This window comes from Drosophila willistoni, unplaced genomic scaffold (genome assembly GCF_018902025.1).
Source record: "Drosophila willistoni isolate 14030-0811.24 unplaced genomic scaffold, UCI_dwil_1.1 Seg123.1, whole genome shotgun sequence".
In the NCBI taxonomy this organism is placed as follows: domain Eukaryota; kingdom Metazoa; phylum Arthropoda; class Insecta; order Diptera; family Drosophilidae; genus Drosophila; species Drosophila willistoni.
In genome coordinates this window covers 16,142-35,957 of record NW_025814084.1, presented here as the reverse complement: position 1 = coordinate 35,957, position 19,816 = coordinate 16,142, and the positions used below count along the sequence as shown (strand labels likewise).

General features: G+C 38.5%; 2 protein-coding genes and 1 long non-coding RNA gene across 4 annotated transcripts; all 3 read left to right on the top strand.

The window, feature by feature from the left end:
• Positions 1–12,689: 12,689 nt before the first annotated feature.
• On the top strand, positions 12,690–13,379 carry LOC124460816. The gene is made up of 2 exons (XM_047012403.1): positions 12,690–13,131; positions 13,192–13,379. The coding sequence occupies exons 1-2, from the start codon at positions 12,690–12,692 to the stop codon at positions 13,377–13,379; spliced, it is 630 nt and encodes a 209-aa protein (XP_046868359.1).
• A 1,732-nt stretch (positions 13,380–15,111) lies between these two features.
• Positions 15,112–17,088, top strand: LOC124460818. Its single transcript, XM_047012405.1, has 2 exons — positions 15,112–15,969; positions 16,030–17,088. Exons 1-2 carry the CDS (start codon positions 15,429–15,431, stop codon positions 16,401–16,403), a joined length of 915 nt encoding a protein of 304 aa, XP_046868361.1. The 5' UTR covers positions 15,112–15,428; the 3' UTR covers positions 16,404–17,088.
• Positions 17,089–17,172: 84 nt separating this feature from the next.
• LOC124460820 lies at positions 17,173–17,670 on the top strand. Of its 2 annotated transcripts, none has more exons than XR_006954805.1 (2): positions 17,173–17,403; positions 17,516–17,670. It is a non-coding gene; the product is annotated as an uncharacterized LOC124460820 (long non-coding RNA). The 2 variants fall into 2 exon arrangements; XR_006954804.1 differs by having other exon boundaries at positions 17,173–17,448.
• The last annotated feature ends 2,146 nt before the right edge of the window (positions 17,671–19,816 follow it).

The following is a 19,816-nucleotide window of genomic DNA, read 5'->3' as shown; positions in this document are numbered from 1 at the left end:
ATGCCCAATCCTGACTGGCCTAACTTTAATAAACCCGGAAACGGCAAGTTTAAAAAATTTGCTCAAAACTGAAGGTTCCTCAAATGGCGACAGATGCGCTACATCCAAATTATGAAGCCGAAGCCAAAGTGGAAGGATGCACCAAAATGTGCAAAATTTAATGCTCGACCAAAATTCAAAGGTTTTAAAGCGGACAAAGTTAAACCTAAGATCGAAGCGAAGAAGGCGGTAATTTCCCCTAATACGAAAGTAATGGTGATGGCTCCTTTTGGCCACGTTTCCCGTGAGGTATGCCCACTCACTAGAAGTCCGACTTCCAAAGCAAGGAGTATCAAGAAAAAACGTCATGTGGCCGATAACGTGAAAGAAATGGCGGTCAAAAGCCTGAAGTCAGTTGGTAAAGAAGTTCAAAAAAATATGAAATAAAAAAGAATGCCTTAAGGCCGCAGCTAAGGGCGATCAACTGGAAAAGATCAAGAAAAGAGAGCTGGCCATCCGAAGAGGACACACCAAGATAAATATTGCTAGAATGACCAAAAAGTTTTGGTTAAGGTGAAGAAAGCGGAGGACATGGCATATGAAAGAAAATAAGGCTTACGTATATATTGATTTTTTTTGCATTAGAATTGACAACGATTCTACAAATTTTTTAAAATTTCTATGACTTTTTTCGACCCACATTTGTATTTCCCGAGGAGCTCACCTTATTTGAGACCGGAATTCATCCAATTAGCTATTGCTTTCAGAGAGCTAAAAACAGACTGATGTACATTTTTACATTTGAGCAGTGACAGAAATCGATATGTATAATTGATTATAAGTTTAAGATGTAATGACCGGGTTCCATTTAAGAAGAAATGATATTATTGAGGACGGACACGTCGGTGTCCGTTGATTCTAGTTTTCAGATTGATTCTTTATTCCAAATTATTATTTAAGCTAAGTTTACATATATATTCTTATGCTGCGACTTATGCGACAGCTACAAAAGAGAGGGAGAGTGTCAGTACATACATACATATTGTTGGAGCGCATGCATCAAAGTGCATATACAAATGCACATACATATATGATCATGCTTAGCTGTAGATTTATGTGAATATGTTTATGTACATACATCAATGTATATATATATAAACATATTCAAGTGCACAATTATATTTTAATGCGTGTAGCGTTGATTTAGCGATCGTTACTATATTTATTTATTTATTAATATTTGAATTGTTTGATGACAATCGAGTTCAATATATTGTTAGAATTTAAACATACTTATAGAAATAACACTAAACTAATTATGGACCTTGACGTGCGACTCAGTTGACAGTCTCTTTGCGAATGATCCACGGCCTCTTTAACAAGCTCTCTCTCAACTTATATAATGATCCTATGCCCCCTGCTCTCTCTACTACTACTAGAATGTTCGGCCACTACGCGTTTGTCTCCTCTCTTCTATTACTTTTGATTGCTCCCTCTCAATACCATTTCCCACATTCGGCCCTCCTGACTGTACATTCGACCCGAATGACGGTCCCCACAATTTCATATATTCCGATACAGTTGATGTCCTATTAGGCCCTTCCGCCTGTCCAACTTTCTCTACTTCATATCTACCATGATTTTTAATTGCCGTTACTTTATAGGGTCCTAAATACTTTCCTTTAAGTTTCAGACCAACGCCATATTGGGTACGCTTAATAGCAACCAAATCATTTATTTTGAATCGTTTTCCCTCTTTTCTCTTTAGATTAGCTGACTTCTTGTTCTCCTCCTGAATTTGTTTTATATTTTCAACTGCCTCCATTCGTATTTTCTTTCTGTGTTCTGCTAGTTCTTCGATTAGAAGATCATCGAGTAGTTCTTTAAGTTTTACATCCTCTGATCTACGCATGTCAATACCGGTTAGGATCTTAAAAGGAGCTATCTTAGTACTTCTAGGTGCCGTATCGTTGATGATTTGCTGAACTTTCCCAACGTATTTATACCATGAAGCTGGATTATCTAAACTCATTTTAGCTAGCATTGGAATAACAATCTTGTGAATCCTTTCAACCTGCCCATTTCCTCGCGGTACTCCGGTGGTAATCAATAAATGCACGATGTCGTGATCCTCGCAATACCTTTTGAAAATATGCGATGTAAAAGCCGCGCCTCTATCAGATATCAATCGTACTGGGTTCCCAAAATTTGTTGCTTGAACTTCTAAACACCGTATCACTTCATCTACGCCTGTGCTCCTAGTGGGATACAACCAAACGTACTTAGAAAAACCATCTATAATAACCAACAAGTAATTATACCGTTTATTTGTAAGTTCCATTGGTCCGACGTGATCAATATGGTAAGAACAAAGTGGTTTGTCACCCTTTTCTATCGAAGTTAGATAACCCTCTCTTTTGCCAGCCTTTGCGTTAATAACAATGCACTCCACACAACTATGTACCACACGAATAACCTTATCTCTCAATTCGGGAATATAGTATGATTTCTCGATTAAATCTTGCGTTTTCTTGACGGAAAAGTGACCCTGGGTATGTGCAAGTCTAATAATCTCATGTTCCATTGCCGAAGGCACTACAATCAACTCACAATTAGGGTCTTTAAAGAGAATCTCGTTCTCTATATAGAAGTCTTTATAACTTTCTTTTTCGACTAGCGTCCTTACTGCCTTGGTCCACTCATCTTGCAACTGAGCTTCTTTTAATCGATGTTTAATAGTGTCCTCAACAAGCATAAAACATGCAAAACGACTCAACGCATCGACGTGCCTCATTTGAGTACCTGATCGATGTACGATAACATAATCAAAATCTTGAAGATACATAGCCCAACGAGCAACTCTCAAAGGAACATCTTTCTTTTTCATGGTCATAGCAAATGCGTTACAATCAGTAACTATGGTGAATCGAGATCCTAGGACATAAACACGCCATTTGGTTAGTGCTCCAATTATAGCAAGCACTTCGAGTTCGTAAGAATGATACCTTTCCTCGCACAATTTTGTCTTACGACTCATATATTCAACGGGATGAAATAAATTATCCTCTGGATGCTTTTGTAACAAAGCTGCCCCAAATCCGTATTTTGAAGCGTCCGCATGTATTTCAGTTTGCAATTTCGGGTTAAACAATTTAAGGACGGGTTCTTTGGTCAACGCAGCTCTTAGTTCCTCGAAAGCGAGTTTGTGTATATCTTTGAATTCAAACTTAGAATCCTTACGCATTAAATCGGACAATGGTTTCGCAATTACTGCATACCTTTCAATAAACTTTCTAAAATAGGAAGTTAGACCCAAAAATCTTTGTAACCCCTTTTTGCTATTTGGGATAGGAAAATTCGAAACAGCTCTAATCTTTTCTTTGCTCGGCGTTATGGTACCATTTTCCACATCATACCCTAAAAATAGGACTTTTCGTTGTAGCATCTGACATTTACTCCAATTAATTCGTAAACCGTTTTTGGCTGACACGTCTAGTACGCGTTTTAGCTTGGCCAACCCATCATCGATACCTGTACTTGGAATGATGATGTCGTCCATGTACACTACACAATCGTTTGCTTTAATCAAATCTCGTAACACAACCATTATGAATCTTGTAAATACAGCTGGTGAATTTGAAATACCAAAAGGAACATACAGGAATTCATATTGTCCACTCTGAGTAACAAAAGAAGTGTATTTCTGAGAGCTTTCTACTACCGGTACATGGAAAAATCCGTTTGTTAAGTCTAAAGTTGAAAACATATTGGCACCTTGCAACTTTTCTAAAACGCTGTCCATATGAGCCATGGGAAAGTTATCACGAAGAATCTTCTCGTTTAATTTCCTGTAGTCACAGCATAAACGCTTTTGACCATTCTTTTTCGAGACTGGCGACGCGTACTCAGAAGTACTGGTTTTAATTATTTTCTCTGCTAGCCATTCTTGAATTTGTTTATCAACAATTTCCTGATCACAAAGGGCTAAACGTCTCGGGTGCTGATACACAGGTATTTCGTCGCTCAATATAATTTTCATGCTTACTGGTGCGTTTGCATTTCTTTTTGGCTGGTAGTTCCGAATTAATTTCTCTACATCCCCTTTTATCAAATGGTTTAAATGCGAAAGATTTATGTCTGGACTCTTATCCCTGTCTTCAATATTTGTGATGAAGATATTTCCAATATCTCCTGCCCACTGAATATCTGACTCATTTTGTTTTCTCTTTGACATACTATGGGTGTGACAAACTTCTATATCGTTGCGCATAGCAAACCTAGATCCATTTGCTGTTACATTTATATTGACAGTGTTCAATATCGTTCGACCCAGTATAGCATCAAAACTTATATCCTGATCTGGCACTACATGGAATTCTATGTTCATAACTAAACCATCCACTTTCACTGGTATGATAAAACTACCGAAAGTCAACACTTTACTGTCGCCAATTCCTGTTAAGTGTCTAGCTCCGCCTAATAACGGTTTCGATCCAATCATAAAATAAATATTTCTTCGCATAAGACATAATCCAGCGCCAGTATCTACGAGTCCTTTAAATATAACGTTAGAATATACGATGTCTTTAAGTTCTAACCCTGACGGAGTAAATTCGCTTGACGGCTGTATTACTACATCTTCATTTTCTACCACCTTTGTATTTCTCTCGTATTTAATTGGATTTTATAGTTTGCACTGTGCCATTCGATGTCCATCTTTACCACATTTGAAACACTTTTGGTCGTTCTTCGGACAGTCTCGTCTGATATGTGATGTATCACCGCAACTATAGCATTTCCGATTCTTAGATGTATCAATTATTTTACCCTGATTAATCTTTCCTCCTGACTGAGCCTCAAACTTGTTTAACGACTTCTGTGAAGCACGAACTTTCTGATACGTTTCTATTTGAAACTTCAGTTCTTGTAGATTCCTGGCTTGAAATAGAATAGCTTTATTTACTTGTGAGTCTGGAATGCCCTTTACAAAGTATTCTATCAAGCTCTCATCGTCCAAATTCACTGGTTTGGCAATTTCCATTAAAGCATAGAAATATTCATGCAAAGTCTCCTCTCTTTTCTGAGAACGTTGCGATAATATTCTATGTATCTCAGCTGCTGATCGTTTCGAACCAAATTCTTTGCGCAGTGCTGCTTTTAATATCTCCCAATTGTTTATACCATGTTGACTCCGAATAAATGATTTAGCTGCCGCAGCTAACAACTGTTTGGCGTATATAAAGGTCTGTAACTTGTCCCATTGTACTGTAATAGCACACTCTTCTATCTCTTGTACCCACGAATCAATGTCGGGACTACCTGAGCCGGAAAAATAGGATACACTGCCCTCAACATCTTTTAAGGTGTACCAAGATCGACTACAATTGTTTATGGGCAATTCGCCTCTAGCTGTAACTACTGATTCTACTTCTTCATCCTCGCTATCTTGGTCTTGAATATCGTAATGAGTAAGAAGTCTATTCTGTAGATCACGTTTTCTTCCCACTGTGCTTAGGTTCAATTCGGCCAACTTATTTCGCAAATCTGCGACTCGCAATGCCATAACCCCGTCAAGCTCCATATTACAATATTTTCTTTGTTCAATACCAATAATTAATGCTAAGGTTAGTTTTAGTAAATTCAATTAAGGTTAGAGCTATATACATATAGTCCCCAAAAATTTACCCAAGTCCGCTCCTGTCCCACGAAGTCTTCGTTTAATTTCTGCCAGCAGGTTGTCTGTCCTCTTCTAACGTTTTGTCTCTTGCCGCGTCCAGCTTCTGCCTCTGCCAACGGGTTGCCTCTGCCAACGGTTCGCCTCTGCCAACGGGTTGCCTCTGCCTCTGCTGACGTTTTGCCTCACGCTACGTCCAGCTTTGCCTCTGCCAACGGGTTGCCTCTGCCAACGGTTCGCCTCTGCCAACGCGTTGCCTCTGCCTCTGCTGACGTTTTGCCTCACGCTACGTCCAGCTTTGCCTCTGCCAACGGGTTGCCTCTGCCAACTGTTCGCCTCTGCCAACGGGTTGCCTCTGCCTCTGCTGACGTTTTGCCTCACGCTACGTCCAGCTTTGCCTCTGCCAACGGGTTGCCTCTGCCAACGGTTCGCCTCTGCCAACGGGTTGCCTCTGCCTCTGCTGACGTTTTGCCTCACGCTACGTCCAGCTTTGCCTCTGCCAACGGGTTGCCTCTGCCAACGGTTCGCCTCTGCCAACGGGTTGCCTCTGCCAACGGTTCGCCTCTGCCAACGGGTTGCCTCTGCCTCTGCTGACGTTTTGCCTCACGCTACGTCCAGCTTTGCCTCTGCCAACGGGTTGCCTCTGCCAACGGTTCGCCTCTGCCAACGGGTTGCCTCTGCCTCTGCTGACGTTTTGCTTCTTGATTCGCTCTGTCCAAATATTTCTAGACTGTTCTAGAAAAATTCACTGATCGCCGTCCGTTACCAAACATGCTCGTGCGTGTATTGTCTGCGTCGTAACGTATTTGGGCACCAAAGATTTTATGCAACAATTTAGCACAGCCTATCTCGCTTGCTCTTACACAATGATGACGACACAAAAGTTTTTGCTTTGTCACTTCGAAGAACTTTGTTTGTTGTCTCATTCACTCACGCAGTGTTATATGTTTGTATGTTAATTTCTTTAAACAATATTTCGGGCGAGCCCCCAAAAATGTAGCGTTGATTTAGCGATCGTTACTATATTTATTTATTTATTAATATTTGAATTGTTTGATGACAATCGAGTTCAATATATTGTTAGAATTTAAACATACTTATAGAAATAACACTAAACTAATTATGGACCTTGACGTGCGACTCAGTTGACAGTCTCTTTGCGAATGATCCACGGCCTCTTTAACAAGCTCTCTCTCAACTTATATAATGATCCTATGCCCCCTGCTCTAGTGGCCTGCGGCCACTACGCGTTTGTCTCCTCTCTTCTATTACTTTTGATTGCTCCCTCTCAATACCATTTCCCACATGCGTATATGTTTAATTGTTTACATTGTACTGAATGATTATTTGTATGAATATACTACACCTCCCCTTTTTAGAGAATAACGTAATATTATGGAGTTATTAATAATCATTAGATTAATTAAAGGTAAAATAAGGGTAAGGTAAATGTGTATATAAGGGAAAAAAAATTTTTTTTGTGTTTTAGTTTGTGTCTGCTCAGACAAATACTCTTTCTCTCTTTCTTTTCGAAATCATATGAATATATTTTCAATAATAGATGAATCCATAAAAAAATTTTATATATATATTTTTTTTCGTTTTCACTTTTTGATATTATATATTTATTTTATTTTTTTTTTTGTAAAGATATCTATATATATATATTCTTATTAAAAATTTTTTTTTTCTTTTTTTATATATATGTATATATATATTTTTTTTTGTGTTTTATTTGTTATTCATTTTTAGTCTATCCTTATGAACTTTTTGTTCCCTATTTTTCCTATTCTTTATAACTACATTATTATTTTTCTCTATACTAATGACCTCAAACGGTCCTATATAAGAAGATTCTAATTTATGACCTGTTTCATTCTTGAGATAAACTTGGTCTCCTATTTCTATTTTAAAATCTAATACTTTGCTATCATTTATTTCTTTCTGCTTAATTTTATTTTTTTCTAAAAGAATTCGAGCTCTCTTACACGCGTTTTCTAATCTAAACTTAACTTCCTTAGAATAGTCTTCTATATTATATATTGGATCTATAGTATTAACGCTATTAAATTGAATGGTAGGTTACTTTGTCTACCAAATACAAGTTCATATGGACAATAATTATGTGTTACTGATGGTGTTGTGTTAAAACAATACACGAAATACTATAACCATATGTCCCAATCAGTTTTATCTACTGAAATATATGAACGAATGTACTGTTGAAGGTCCTATGACTTCTTTCAACGGTACCTAATGTCTGGTGGTGGTGTGCTGTAGACGTTATATTGTCTATTTTTAAATACTTGCACAAGTCATTTATAATGGAATTTTTATATTCTGTTCCCATGTCCGTAATGAACGTCTTCATTGGACCGTACTTCAGAATAAAAGATTCGACTATGGCTTTTGCCACAGTTGTTGCACTTTTGTTTGCCACAGGAATTGCTACTAAATACTTTGTCAGGTCACATATTAATGTGATTGCGTATTCATTCCCATTTTCCGAACGTGGTAGTGGACCAATTGTGTCCACTATCACTCTGTCAAAAGCATATTGTGGAGTTTCGGTTATAATCATAGGTGATCGTATATGTTTCGTCGTTTTCGACGTCAGGCATTTTGGACATTTATTAATGTACTTTTTTACATATTTAGTCATGTTTTTCCAATAATATAGTCTCTTTATTTTTGCAATTGTTTTATTTATGCCTGTATGACCTCCTTGAATTGGATCTTCATGGAATGTAGACAATATAGCTTCTTTTTCTTCATCGTTTTGGATGAGGGTCACCGGCGTGAGTAGCGCTACTCTTAAAAATTGTAAAATTTGATTGCCCATATTTTTGAAAGATTCTATTGAAATAGTTTCAAAGATCTTTTCGCTCGGTGCCACTTTGACTTTGGTGATACTAAGTATACCGGCTTCTTTTTCAAGCCTTTGAAAAAATTGACCTAAGTCGAGAATTCCATTGGTATAGATATCGCAAATGTCAATTCTTGCTATAACTTTCTTGCCATGTTTGAATGTGGTCGAGGAATCAGTTATTCGCAAGGTCACTACTTTTCGTACTTCGTCATTTACAATAACGTCAAATACGTTGGGCTTACAAGCTTTTTCAAGATTTTGCCTTGGCAATAGTTCTTGTTTATTTTCTGCGCAGAAATTGTTTTGTCTACTTTGGTACCTGGTAGTGACTTTCAGGATTCTTTTGTTCATGTCAATTAGATCGGATATTGTTATCCTTGATAGGGCGTCTGCCACAAAGTTATCTTTACCTCTCAAATACTCTACTGTAAAGTCGTACTCTTCCAATTCTAGCCGCATGCGTGTCAGTTTTGAACTCGGGTTGACCATGGAGAACAAATATGTTAATGGTCTATGGTCTGTTCGCACTGTGAAATGTTTTCCATATATACATGGTCGAAAATATGTTATTGCCCAGTGTATTGCTGCTAGCTCTTGTTCTGTAGTACTCTGGTTGCTTTCACCTTTAGTGAATGCTCTTGATGCATATGAAACTGGAAGCTGGAGTCCATTATTGTTTTGTGTTAAAACTGCTCCACATGCTTGTTTGCTTGCATCTGTGATTATGCAAAATTCTTTGCTAAAATCCGGGTACTGCAATAGATTAGGTTGAACGAGCTTTTCTTTTAAGTATTGGAATGCATTTTCGCATTCTGCTGTCCATTCGAATGGAACATTCTTTTTACATAATCTTGTTATGTGCCGGGAATATTCGGCGAAATTTTTTATGAAACGTCTATAGTAATTGCAAAATGCAACGAAACGTCTAGCACTATCTGCATCATGTGGATAATTCTTGATGACGTCAATTTTTGTGTCGTCCGGCAAGATTCCTTTATCTGTGCATTTGTGACCTAGGAATGTCACCTCATGCATAAAGAATGAGCATTTTTCTGGATGCAGTTTTAGATTATTTTTTCTGCAGAGTTTAAAAACATCTACTAAATTTTTAATCATATGTTGTTCAGAACAACCAATAACGATTAAATCATCCATATAGAGGAAAGCTTGACTTGGCTCAAGCCCCGAGAATGCTATTGTCATCATTCTCTGAAATGAATTAGGTGCTATTTTTAGACCGAAAGGTAATCGTGTAAAACGATATGAGCCATTGCTCGTTGAAAAAGACGTTATATCTCTTGATTTTTCTTCTAGTTCAATTTGATGAAAACCTGACATTAAGTCAAGGCAAGAAAAATATTTTGCTCTTCCCAATTGATCAAGAATATCATCAATTCTGGGGAGCGGAAACTTATCTGACAGCAATTTTTTGTTTATTTGACGATAGTCAATTGCTAATCGCCAGTTTTTTTCTTTAGATCCCGAAAGTGTTTTCTTTGGGACTAGCAAGAGTGGGCTATTATAAGGCGAAACAGATGGTTCAACAATACCCTGTTCGATTAACTTTCCAACTTGTCGCTGGATCTCGTTTAGTTGGCTATGCGGACTCCGGTAATTTTTCACATATACCGGTTCATCATCCTTAAGTCTTAATTTTTGTTTATAAAAATTATTTGTTGTGATCGGTTCGGTGTCAAGTCCGAACACATCACTATACTCAGTGCATAACTTTTCGAGTTTGTCTTTGAATAGTATTGGAAAATTTTTCTTCAATTTATGAATTACAGATTCTTTTCTTATATCTTTGGTGTTTTGAACTATATCGTAGTTCGAAAGTGATTCAAATTTTATATTGTTAACGCCTACTATTTGGCATTTATCTGTGGTATTTAAGAATCGGACAAAAGTACTTTGGGCTGTTGCAATAGTGTTTGCAACATAAACGCCCGGTTTAATTTCCTGATTCGGAATTAAAATGTTATCTTCTGCTGAAGATAGTTCTATTTTGCGTACCACTTGGGATCTTGCCGGTAGAAGTGTTGAGTTATTACCAGAATTGAATGTTATTGGAACATAAATTGGGTACGTTAAATTTGGTGGTCTAATTATTAACCAATCCTCGGAACTATTGTAATCTAATTGGCAATTAAATCTTTTCATGAAATCTAGTCCTATTATTCCATCGCAGGGGATTGCGAAATCTTCATGAAGTACATGAAATTTATATGGAATAATGTATTTGTCTGTTTGTAGCTCAATTGAGGCTAGTCCTTTGGATTTTATTACTCCTTCTCCTATGCCTCGAATGTCTACAGTTTTGTTTACTTGGATGTCGTGAAATACGTCAGAAAGTTGCCGTACATGAAAATACTGGATCAATAAAATTACCAACCGGTTTTTGCACGATCGTCCACTCGCAAGATGTTCTCATCGACTGTATATTTCCCGATGTACACACACAATATATAAATCTTGAGTGGCTGACAGAAAGAGCCATTTTAGCAGCGAAAAATGTGGACGTTCATGGATTAAATTTCATGATACAACAATTGTTGCCAACAAACTCTGTCATACAAATCTGTTGATACAGTTTGCAATACTATCGAAGCTGTAAATTACCAAGTAGAATTTTTGAATTCCTTGGATTTGCCAGGCATGCCACCGCACCACTTACAATTGAAAGTAGGATCTCCGGTGATTTTGCTCCGTAACTTGAACCCACCACGGCTGTGCAATGGCACACGATTGGTTATTAAAAAATTAATGAAGAACGTGATTGAGGCCACCATTTTAAAAGGCAAGTTTCAAGCTAAAAGGTAAGACGAAATTCTTTGACTGTTAGGCGTTACGAAGTTCGCCGGGTTTGCTATCTATATATATAAAATTCTCGAGTGTGTTTGTGTTTGTTACAAAACTACTCCGAAACGGCTCGACCGATTCTCACGAAATTTTTTATGCAGATCGTGTAGGACTGAGAATAGGCTAACATCTACTTTTTATACCCAAATAATAAGCTCACGATTAAAACTGCCTAACTGTGCTGGATATCTGAACTACCCTGTGTTTTATACGAGTGAAATTAGACACACGGCCTACTTGATAAGAGATGAAATTCAACAAAAATAATTTAAATCTTCAAATCGGAACAGGCCGTGAAAAACCATATACAACGTTGAGACTTTCTAGATTTCAGTAAGGTGATGTACACTGTTGAGTTCACACGGCTTCGCTTGGGGATTTCCGTATACAAAAATTTAATTTTCCACTTTTTTTTCGCAACAAACAGTTGAAATTTTCTTTTAATTTCAGGACAAGCGTTCTGTCGCTGTCGCCGAGTGTGGTTCGGTGGAAGGCGCGCACAAGAATTGTGCGTCTCGAGTTCAGTCGTTGTTACAACTCGAGTGCGACCGAACTCGCTGCGCTAATTATTGATCAAGAAAATAATACACGTTATACACCAATCAGTTTTCCAACTTGATTTATTACAACAATGCCACGAACACGCAGGGGGGCTAATTTGAGTCGTCAAACAAACAGATCTAGAGGCATGCAAGATAGAAGAGCAATAAGATCAGATGCAGAAAGGCAACAAAGTAATGCAGATGTCCGTGTAAGAATGGCGCAGTTACGAGATGAGCGAAACCAACAAAGACAATTGGAACGAAGAGAAGCGCGCAGATTCGTAGCCAACAGACGTAGAGGGATTGACCAACATCAACAAGTACTTCGAGCATTTACATCACATTCATTTCTTCGACTAGCATTTCAGTATGAGCCTGATGTTGAATATTACGCTCATTCCAAAGTGGTAATTGGTACATTGGACAAGGAATGCCCGCACTGTCAAGCCCTTAAATTTAAAAATGAGCCAATTGGGATGTGTTGCTCATCAGGAAAAGTGAAACTTCCAGAAATTGAAACACCGCCGGAACCATTGCACGGCCTCCTTATTGGTACTGATCCAAATTCTTCGCTGTTCTTGCGTTTAATTCGGCAATTCAATTCATGTTTTCAAATGACATCGTTCGGAGCAACGGAAATAGTTAAAAATACTGCTGCAAATGGTCAACAATTTAATTCCACGTTCAAAATCAAAGGCCAAATAATAAAGTCGGCTCATTACTACCAATGCCAAACGAACCTTATAAATTTTTACAAATTTACTTTATGGGTGGCGAGGACTCCGAACGGGCACTCGCAAATCGCGTGAATACACGTTGCAACTATAATCACCTCAATTCACCATTTGCAACGCGCATTGTCAGCGAGCTGGACGCTCTGTTAAATGAGCACAACGAATTGTTGAAATTATTCAAATCACATATGCATAAGCTACTAAGTGACAATCACGCTATTTTCATCAATCCTGATAGAACACCAGCTGGAGGGCATATACGTCGATTCAACGCACCTGTTGTTGACGACGTGGCTGGAATCATGGTTGGCGACCATACAGCTACGCGACAAATCGTGATTCGAAGAAGAAATAATTCTCTTCAGTCCATTCCTGATACCCATCGTTTATATGATGCTCTCCAATATCCACTCATTTTTTGGAAGGGACAAGACGGATATTGCATAAACCTTAAGCAACGAGATCCGGTAACAGGTAATTCATTCATTAAGAATATGAAAACTCTTCAATTAATACATGGATATACTATTATAGGAACCGAAACAAACAAGAATATTAGCTCAAAGGATTTCTATTCGTTTCGGTTGATGATTAGACGTGGTCAGGATAATATCATTCTACGATGTCGTGAGCTTTGCCAACAATTTATGGTCGATATGTACGTCAAGATAGAGAGTCAACGACTACGATACTTGCGATTTAACCAACAGAAAATTGCGTGAGGAAGAATACATTCACTTGCGAGATGCTATTGCCAGCAACGCTGTTACTGCCGAAATCGGTAACTCTGTCATCCTACCATCATCGTACATAGGTAGTCCACGTCACATGCAAGAATACATACAGGATGCTATGGATATAATATGGATAATATGGACGACCTTGCTTTTTTATTACTTTTACATGTAATCCAAAATGGCAGGAAATTACATCGTTATTACCTGGACAAAGTGCAATACATCGTCATGACAGGGCATGTGAACATGCGCGTTCAAACGCTTCAGGATCCATCCGCCGAAACTTTTTCGAAACAGCTATTAGATATTGGCAGTGGGATAGTTGCCGTACATGAAAATACTGGATCAATAAAATTACCAACCGGTTTTTGCACGATCGTCCACTCGCAAGATGTTCTCATCGACTGTATATTTCCCGATGTACACACACAATATATAAATCTTGAGTGGCTGACAGAAAGAGCCATTTTAGCAGCGAAAAATGTGGACGTTCATGGATTAAATTTCAAGATACAACAATTGTTGCCAACAAACTCTGTCATACAAATCTGTTGATACAGTTTGCAATACTATCGAAGCTGTAAATTACCAAGTAGAATTTTTGAATTCCTTGGATTTGCCAGGCATGCCACCGCACCACTTACAATTGAAAGTAGGATCTCCGGTGATTTTGCTCCGTAACTTGAACCCACCACGGCTGTGCAATGGCACACGATTGGTTATTAAAAAATTAATGAAGAACGTGATTGAGGCCACCATTTTAAATGGCAAGTTTCAAGCTAAAAGGTAAGACGAAATTCTTTGACTGTTAGGCGTTACGAAGTTCGCCGGGTTTGCTATCTATATATATAAAATTCTCGAGTGTGTTTGTGTTTGTTACAAAACTACTCCGAAACGGCTCGACCGATTCTCATGAAATTTTTTATGCAGATCGTGTAGGACTGAGAATAGGCTAACATCTACTTTTTATACCCAAATAATAACGAGCTCACGATTAAAACTGACTAACTGTGCTGGATATCTGAACTACCCTGTGTTTTATACGAGTGAAATTAGACACACGGCCTACTTGATAAGAGATGAAATTCAACAAAAATAATTTAAATCTTCCAATCGAAACAGGCCGTGAAAAACCATATACAACATTGAGACTTTCTAGATTTCAGTAAGGTGATGTACACTGTTGAGTTCACACGGCTTCGCTTGGGGATTTCCGTATACAAAAATTTAATTTTCCACTTTTTTTTCGGAACAAACAGTTGAAATTTTCTTTTAATTTCAGGACAAGCGTTCTGTCGCTGTCGCCGAGTGTGGTTCGGTGGAAGGCGCGCACAAGAATTGTGCGTCTCGAGTTCAGTCGTTGTTACAACTCGAGTGCGACCGAACTCGCTGCGCTAATTATTGATCAAGAAAATAATACACGTTATACACCAATCAGTTTTCCAACTTGATTTATTACAACAATGCCACGAACACGCAGGGGGGCTAATTTGAGTCGTCAAACAAACAGATCTAGAGGCATGCAAGATAGAAGAGCAATAAGATCAGATGCAGAAAGGCAACAAAGTAATGCAGATGTCCGTGTAAGAATGGCGCAGTTACGAGATGAGCGAAACCAACAAAGACAATTGGAACGAAGAGAAGCGCTCAGATTCGTAGCCAACAGACGTAGAAGGATTGACCAACATCAACAAGTACTTCGACCATTTACATCACATTCATTTCTTCGACTAGCATTTCAGTATGAGCCTGATGTTGAATATTACGCTCATTCCAAAGTGGTAATTGGTACATTGGACAAGGAATGCCCGCACTATCAAGCCCTTAAATTTAAAAATGAGCCAATTGGGATGTGTTGCTCATCAGGAAAAGTGAAACTTCCAGAAATTGAAAAACCCCCGGAACCATTGCACGGCCTCCTTATTGGTACTGATCCAAATTCTTCGCTGTTCTTGCTTTCAATTCGGCAATTCAATTCATGTTTTCAAATGACATCGTTCGGAGCAACGGAAATAGTTAAAAATACTGCTGCAAATGGTCAACAATTTAATTCCACATTCAAAATCAAAGGCCAAATTTACCACATTACTACCAATACCAAACGAACCTTATAAATTTTTACAAATTTACTTTATCGGTGGCGAGGACTCCGAACGGGCACTCGCAAATCGCGTGAATACACGTTGCAACTATAATCACCTCAATTCACCATTTGCAACGCGCATTGTCAGCGAGCTGGACGCTCTGTTAAATGAGCACAACGAATTGTTGAAATTATTCAAATCACATATGCATAAGCTACAAAGTGACAATCACGCTATTTTCATCAATCCTGATAGAACACCAGCTGGAGGGCATATACGTCGATTCAACGCACCTGTTGTTGACGACGTGGCTGGAATCATGGTTGGCGACCATACAGCTACGCGACAAATCGTGATTCGAAGAAGAAATAATTCTCTTCAGTCCATTCCTGATACCCATCGTTTATATGATGCTCTCCAATATCCACTCATTTTTTGGAAGGGACAAGACGGATATTGCATAAACCTTAAGCAACGAGATCCGGTAACAGGTAATTCATTCATTAAGAATATGAAAACTCTTCAATTAATACATGGATATACTATTATAGGAACCGAAACAAACAAGAATATTAGCTCAAAGGATTTCTATTCGTTTCGGTTGATGATTAGACGTGGTCAGGATAATATCATTCTACGATGTCGTGAGCTTTGCCAACAATTTATGGTCGATATGTACGTCAAGATAGAGAGTGAACGACTACGATACTTGCGATTTAACCAACAGAAGCTGCGTGCGGAAGAATACATTCACTTGCGAGATGCTATTGCCAGCAACGCTGATACTGCCGAAATCGGTAACTCTGTCATCCTACCATCATCGTACATAGGTAGTCCACGTCACATGCAAGAATACATACAGGATGCTATGGATATAATATGGATAATATGGACGACCTTGCTGTTTTATTACTTTTACATGTAATCCAAAATGGCAGGAAATTACATCGTTATTACCTGGACAAAGTGCAATACATCGTCATGACAGGGCATGTGAACATGCGCGTTCAAACGCTTCAGGATCCATCCGCCGAAACTTTTTCGAAACAGCTATTAGATATTGGCAATGGGAAAGTTGCCGTACATGAAAATACTGGATCAATAAAATTACCAACCGGTTTTTGCACGATCGTCCACTCGCAAGATGTTCTCATCGACTGTATATTTCCCGATGTACACACACAATATATAAATCTTGAGTGGCTGGCAGAAAGAGCCATTTTAGCAGCGAAAAATGTGGACGTTCATGGATTAAATTTCAAGATACAACAATTGTTGCCAACAAACTCTGTGTCATACAAATCTGTTGATACAGTTTGCAATACTATCGAAGCTGTAAATTACCAAGTAGAATTTTTGAATTCCTATGATTTGCCAGGCATGCCACCGCACCACTTACAATTGAAAGTAGGATCTCCGGTGATTTTGCTCCGTAACTTGAACCCACCACGGCTGTGCAATGGCACACGATTGGTTATTAAAAAATTAATGAAGAACGTGATTGAGGCCACCATTTTAAATGGCAAGTTTCAAGCTAAAAGGTAACACGAAATTCTTTGACTGTTAGGCGTTACGAAGTTCGCCGGGTTTGCTATCTATATATATAAAATTCTCGAGTGTGTTTGTGTTTGTTACAAAACTACTCCGAAACGGCTCGACCGATTCTCACGAAATTTTTTATGCAGATCGTGTAGGACTGAGAATAGGCCAACATCTATTTTTTATACCCAAATAATAACGAGCTCACGATTAAAACTGACTAACTGTGCTGGATATCTGAACTACCCTGTGTTTTATACGAGTGAAATTAGATACACGGCCTACTTGATAAGAGATGAAATTCAACAAAAATAATTTAAATCTTCCAATCAAAACAGGCCGTGAAAAACCATATACAACGTTGATACTTTCTAGATTTCAGTAAGGTGATGTACACTGTTGAGTTCACACGGCTTCGCTTGGGGATTTCCGTATACAAAAATTTAATTTTCCACTTTTTTTTCGGAACAAACAGTTGACATTTTCTTTTAATTTCAGGACAAGCGTTCTGTCGCTGTCGCCGAGTGTGGTTTGGTGGAAGGCGCGCACAAGAATTGTGCGTCTCGAGTTCAGTCGTTGTTACAACTCGAGTGCGACCGAACTCGCTGCGCTAATTATTGATCAAGAAAATAATACACGTTATACACCAATCAGTTTTCCAACTTGATTTATTACAACAATGCCACGAACACGCAGGGGGGCTAATTTGAGTCGTCAAACAAACAGATCTAGAGGCATGCAAGATAGAAGAGCAATAAGATCAGATGCAGAAAGGCAACAAAGTAATGCAGATGTCCGTGTAAGAATGGCGCAGTTACGAGATGAGCGAAACCAACAAAGACAATTGGAACGAAGAGAAGCGCGCAGATTCGTAGCCAACAGACGTAGAGGGATTGACCAACATCAACAAGTACTTCGAGCATTTACATCACATTCATTTCTTCGACTAGCATTTCAGTAGGAGCCTGATGTTGAATATTACGCTCATTACAAAGTGGTAATTGGTACATTGGACAAGGAATGCCCGCACTGTCAAGCCCTTAAATTTAAAAATGAGCCAATTGGGATGTGTTGTTCATCAGGAAAATCGAAACTTCCAGAAATTGAAACACCGCCGGAACCATTGCACGGCCTCCTTATTGGTACTGATCCAAATTCTTCGCTGTTCTTGCGTTCAATTCGGCAATTCAATTCATGTTTTCTGTCGCAGAAAATACTACTTTATTTATATTTAAGCTATATTACCGAAAAATACCATTACCGTTCATGAATCTAGTATATAAGTCAATTATCATTTTTGTTGTAAAAAGAGATGGTCACTCTATATAAAATACGATGCGAAGAAAAATGTGCCTAAAAGAATAAAACAATAAAAAGCTCTAAAAAGAAAAATAAATAATAAAAAAAAACCACGGCCAATTCCACAACATAAAATTGGTCCTTCGAGCCGGATCATTAACGCGCATAATACAGTCCACAATAGTTAATAAAAATGTGGAGTTGGCCTTAAGTGGTAGAAAAGAAATTGGAGGCGTTGAAGTCGCAAGAATTGCGCGATGTTCATTTCGCCATATATACAAAATTTGTTAGAGATAATTTCGTAAAGCGCGAACTACGAAAATTCAAGGGTTTACCTTACGATTCCAAAAAGAGGCTGGAACACATCGACTGCATCTCGAAAGAGCTGGGCGCAAACGCTTTGCAACGAGTATGCCAATTCCTAGAAATTTCGCCGCGAGAAGGGATAGACTGTACCGAGATGGCCTCAAAAATTTATGACGCCATTTCGTACGGAACTTCTGGCAAATCAAGCGGGAACGTCATACAAGCATCAAACGCGAACCAGTCCGAGAACCAGTTTGAAAACATGAACCAGTTGGAAGTATTAAGGGGAATAGAAGCCATCGATGTAGAAAACGTGGAACTTCAAGACGAAATCTCAAAAAAGGAAATATTGATGCTTGGTGTAAAAAGACAGCTAAGCAAAGCCCAAACTGGGGGCGCTTCTGCTGACGTCATCGAAGAGCATGAATATGAAATACAACAGCTGTCATTAGAGGTGAAAGTTCTGAATGCACGCGCGGAAGCTTTGGTGAGCAAAAAACATACTTTGAACACTACTGTAGCACTGATTCGTTCGTCTACCTCCTCCCAAAAATCTGTCATGTCTGATGGAGACCACCCGACAAATGAATCGCTATCGATCTCCAACGGCGACAACAACATACAAAGCACTGTAATCACCATGTTAGCCAGACAAAGCTTAGGCAATAAAAATCTCGAATTTGACGGTTCCTCTCATTTGGCTTGGCGACATTTTAAGACGCAGTTCATAAAATCGGGGAGCGAGTGTCAGTATTCTGGAGAGGAGGAGGTATATCGTCTCGATAAGTCACTGAAAGGGGCAGCGCGTAAGAAGGTTGACATTTTGTTAATGTCGGCCAAGGAGCCATCGAAAATTCTAGCCATTTTGGACAACATATACGGAGCTCCAGAAAATGTGGCGTTCGAACTGATGGCAAAAGCACAGGAAATAAAATATGTAAAGGAAATTGGAGATTTTCACGAGTTCAACTGCTCTGTTCAAAATATCAATTCAGCGCTGGAGTTTGTACAATGAGCGGCTAGATGAAAGTTTTCTTCGAGAATGGGGATCATTTTTAACCGCTCGAAAATTAAAAGCTGCAGAATGTAATTTTGAAATATTTGCTGAATGGACGCAGGAGCAGTCGAGATTGTATCATGATATATGTTTTTATAAGAAGATAATTACAATCAATAACGTAGATAATGAAGCAC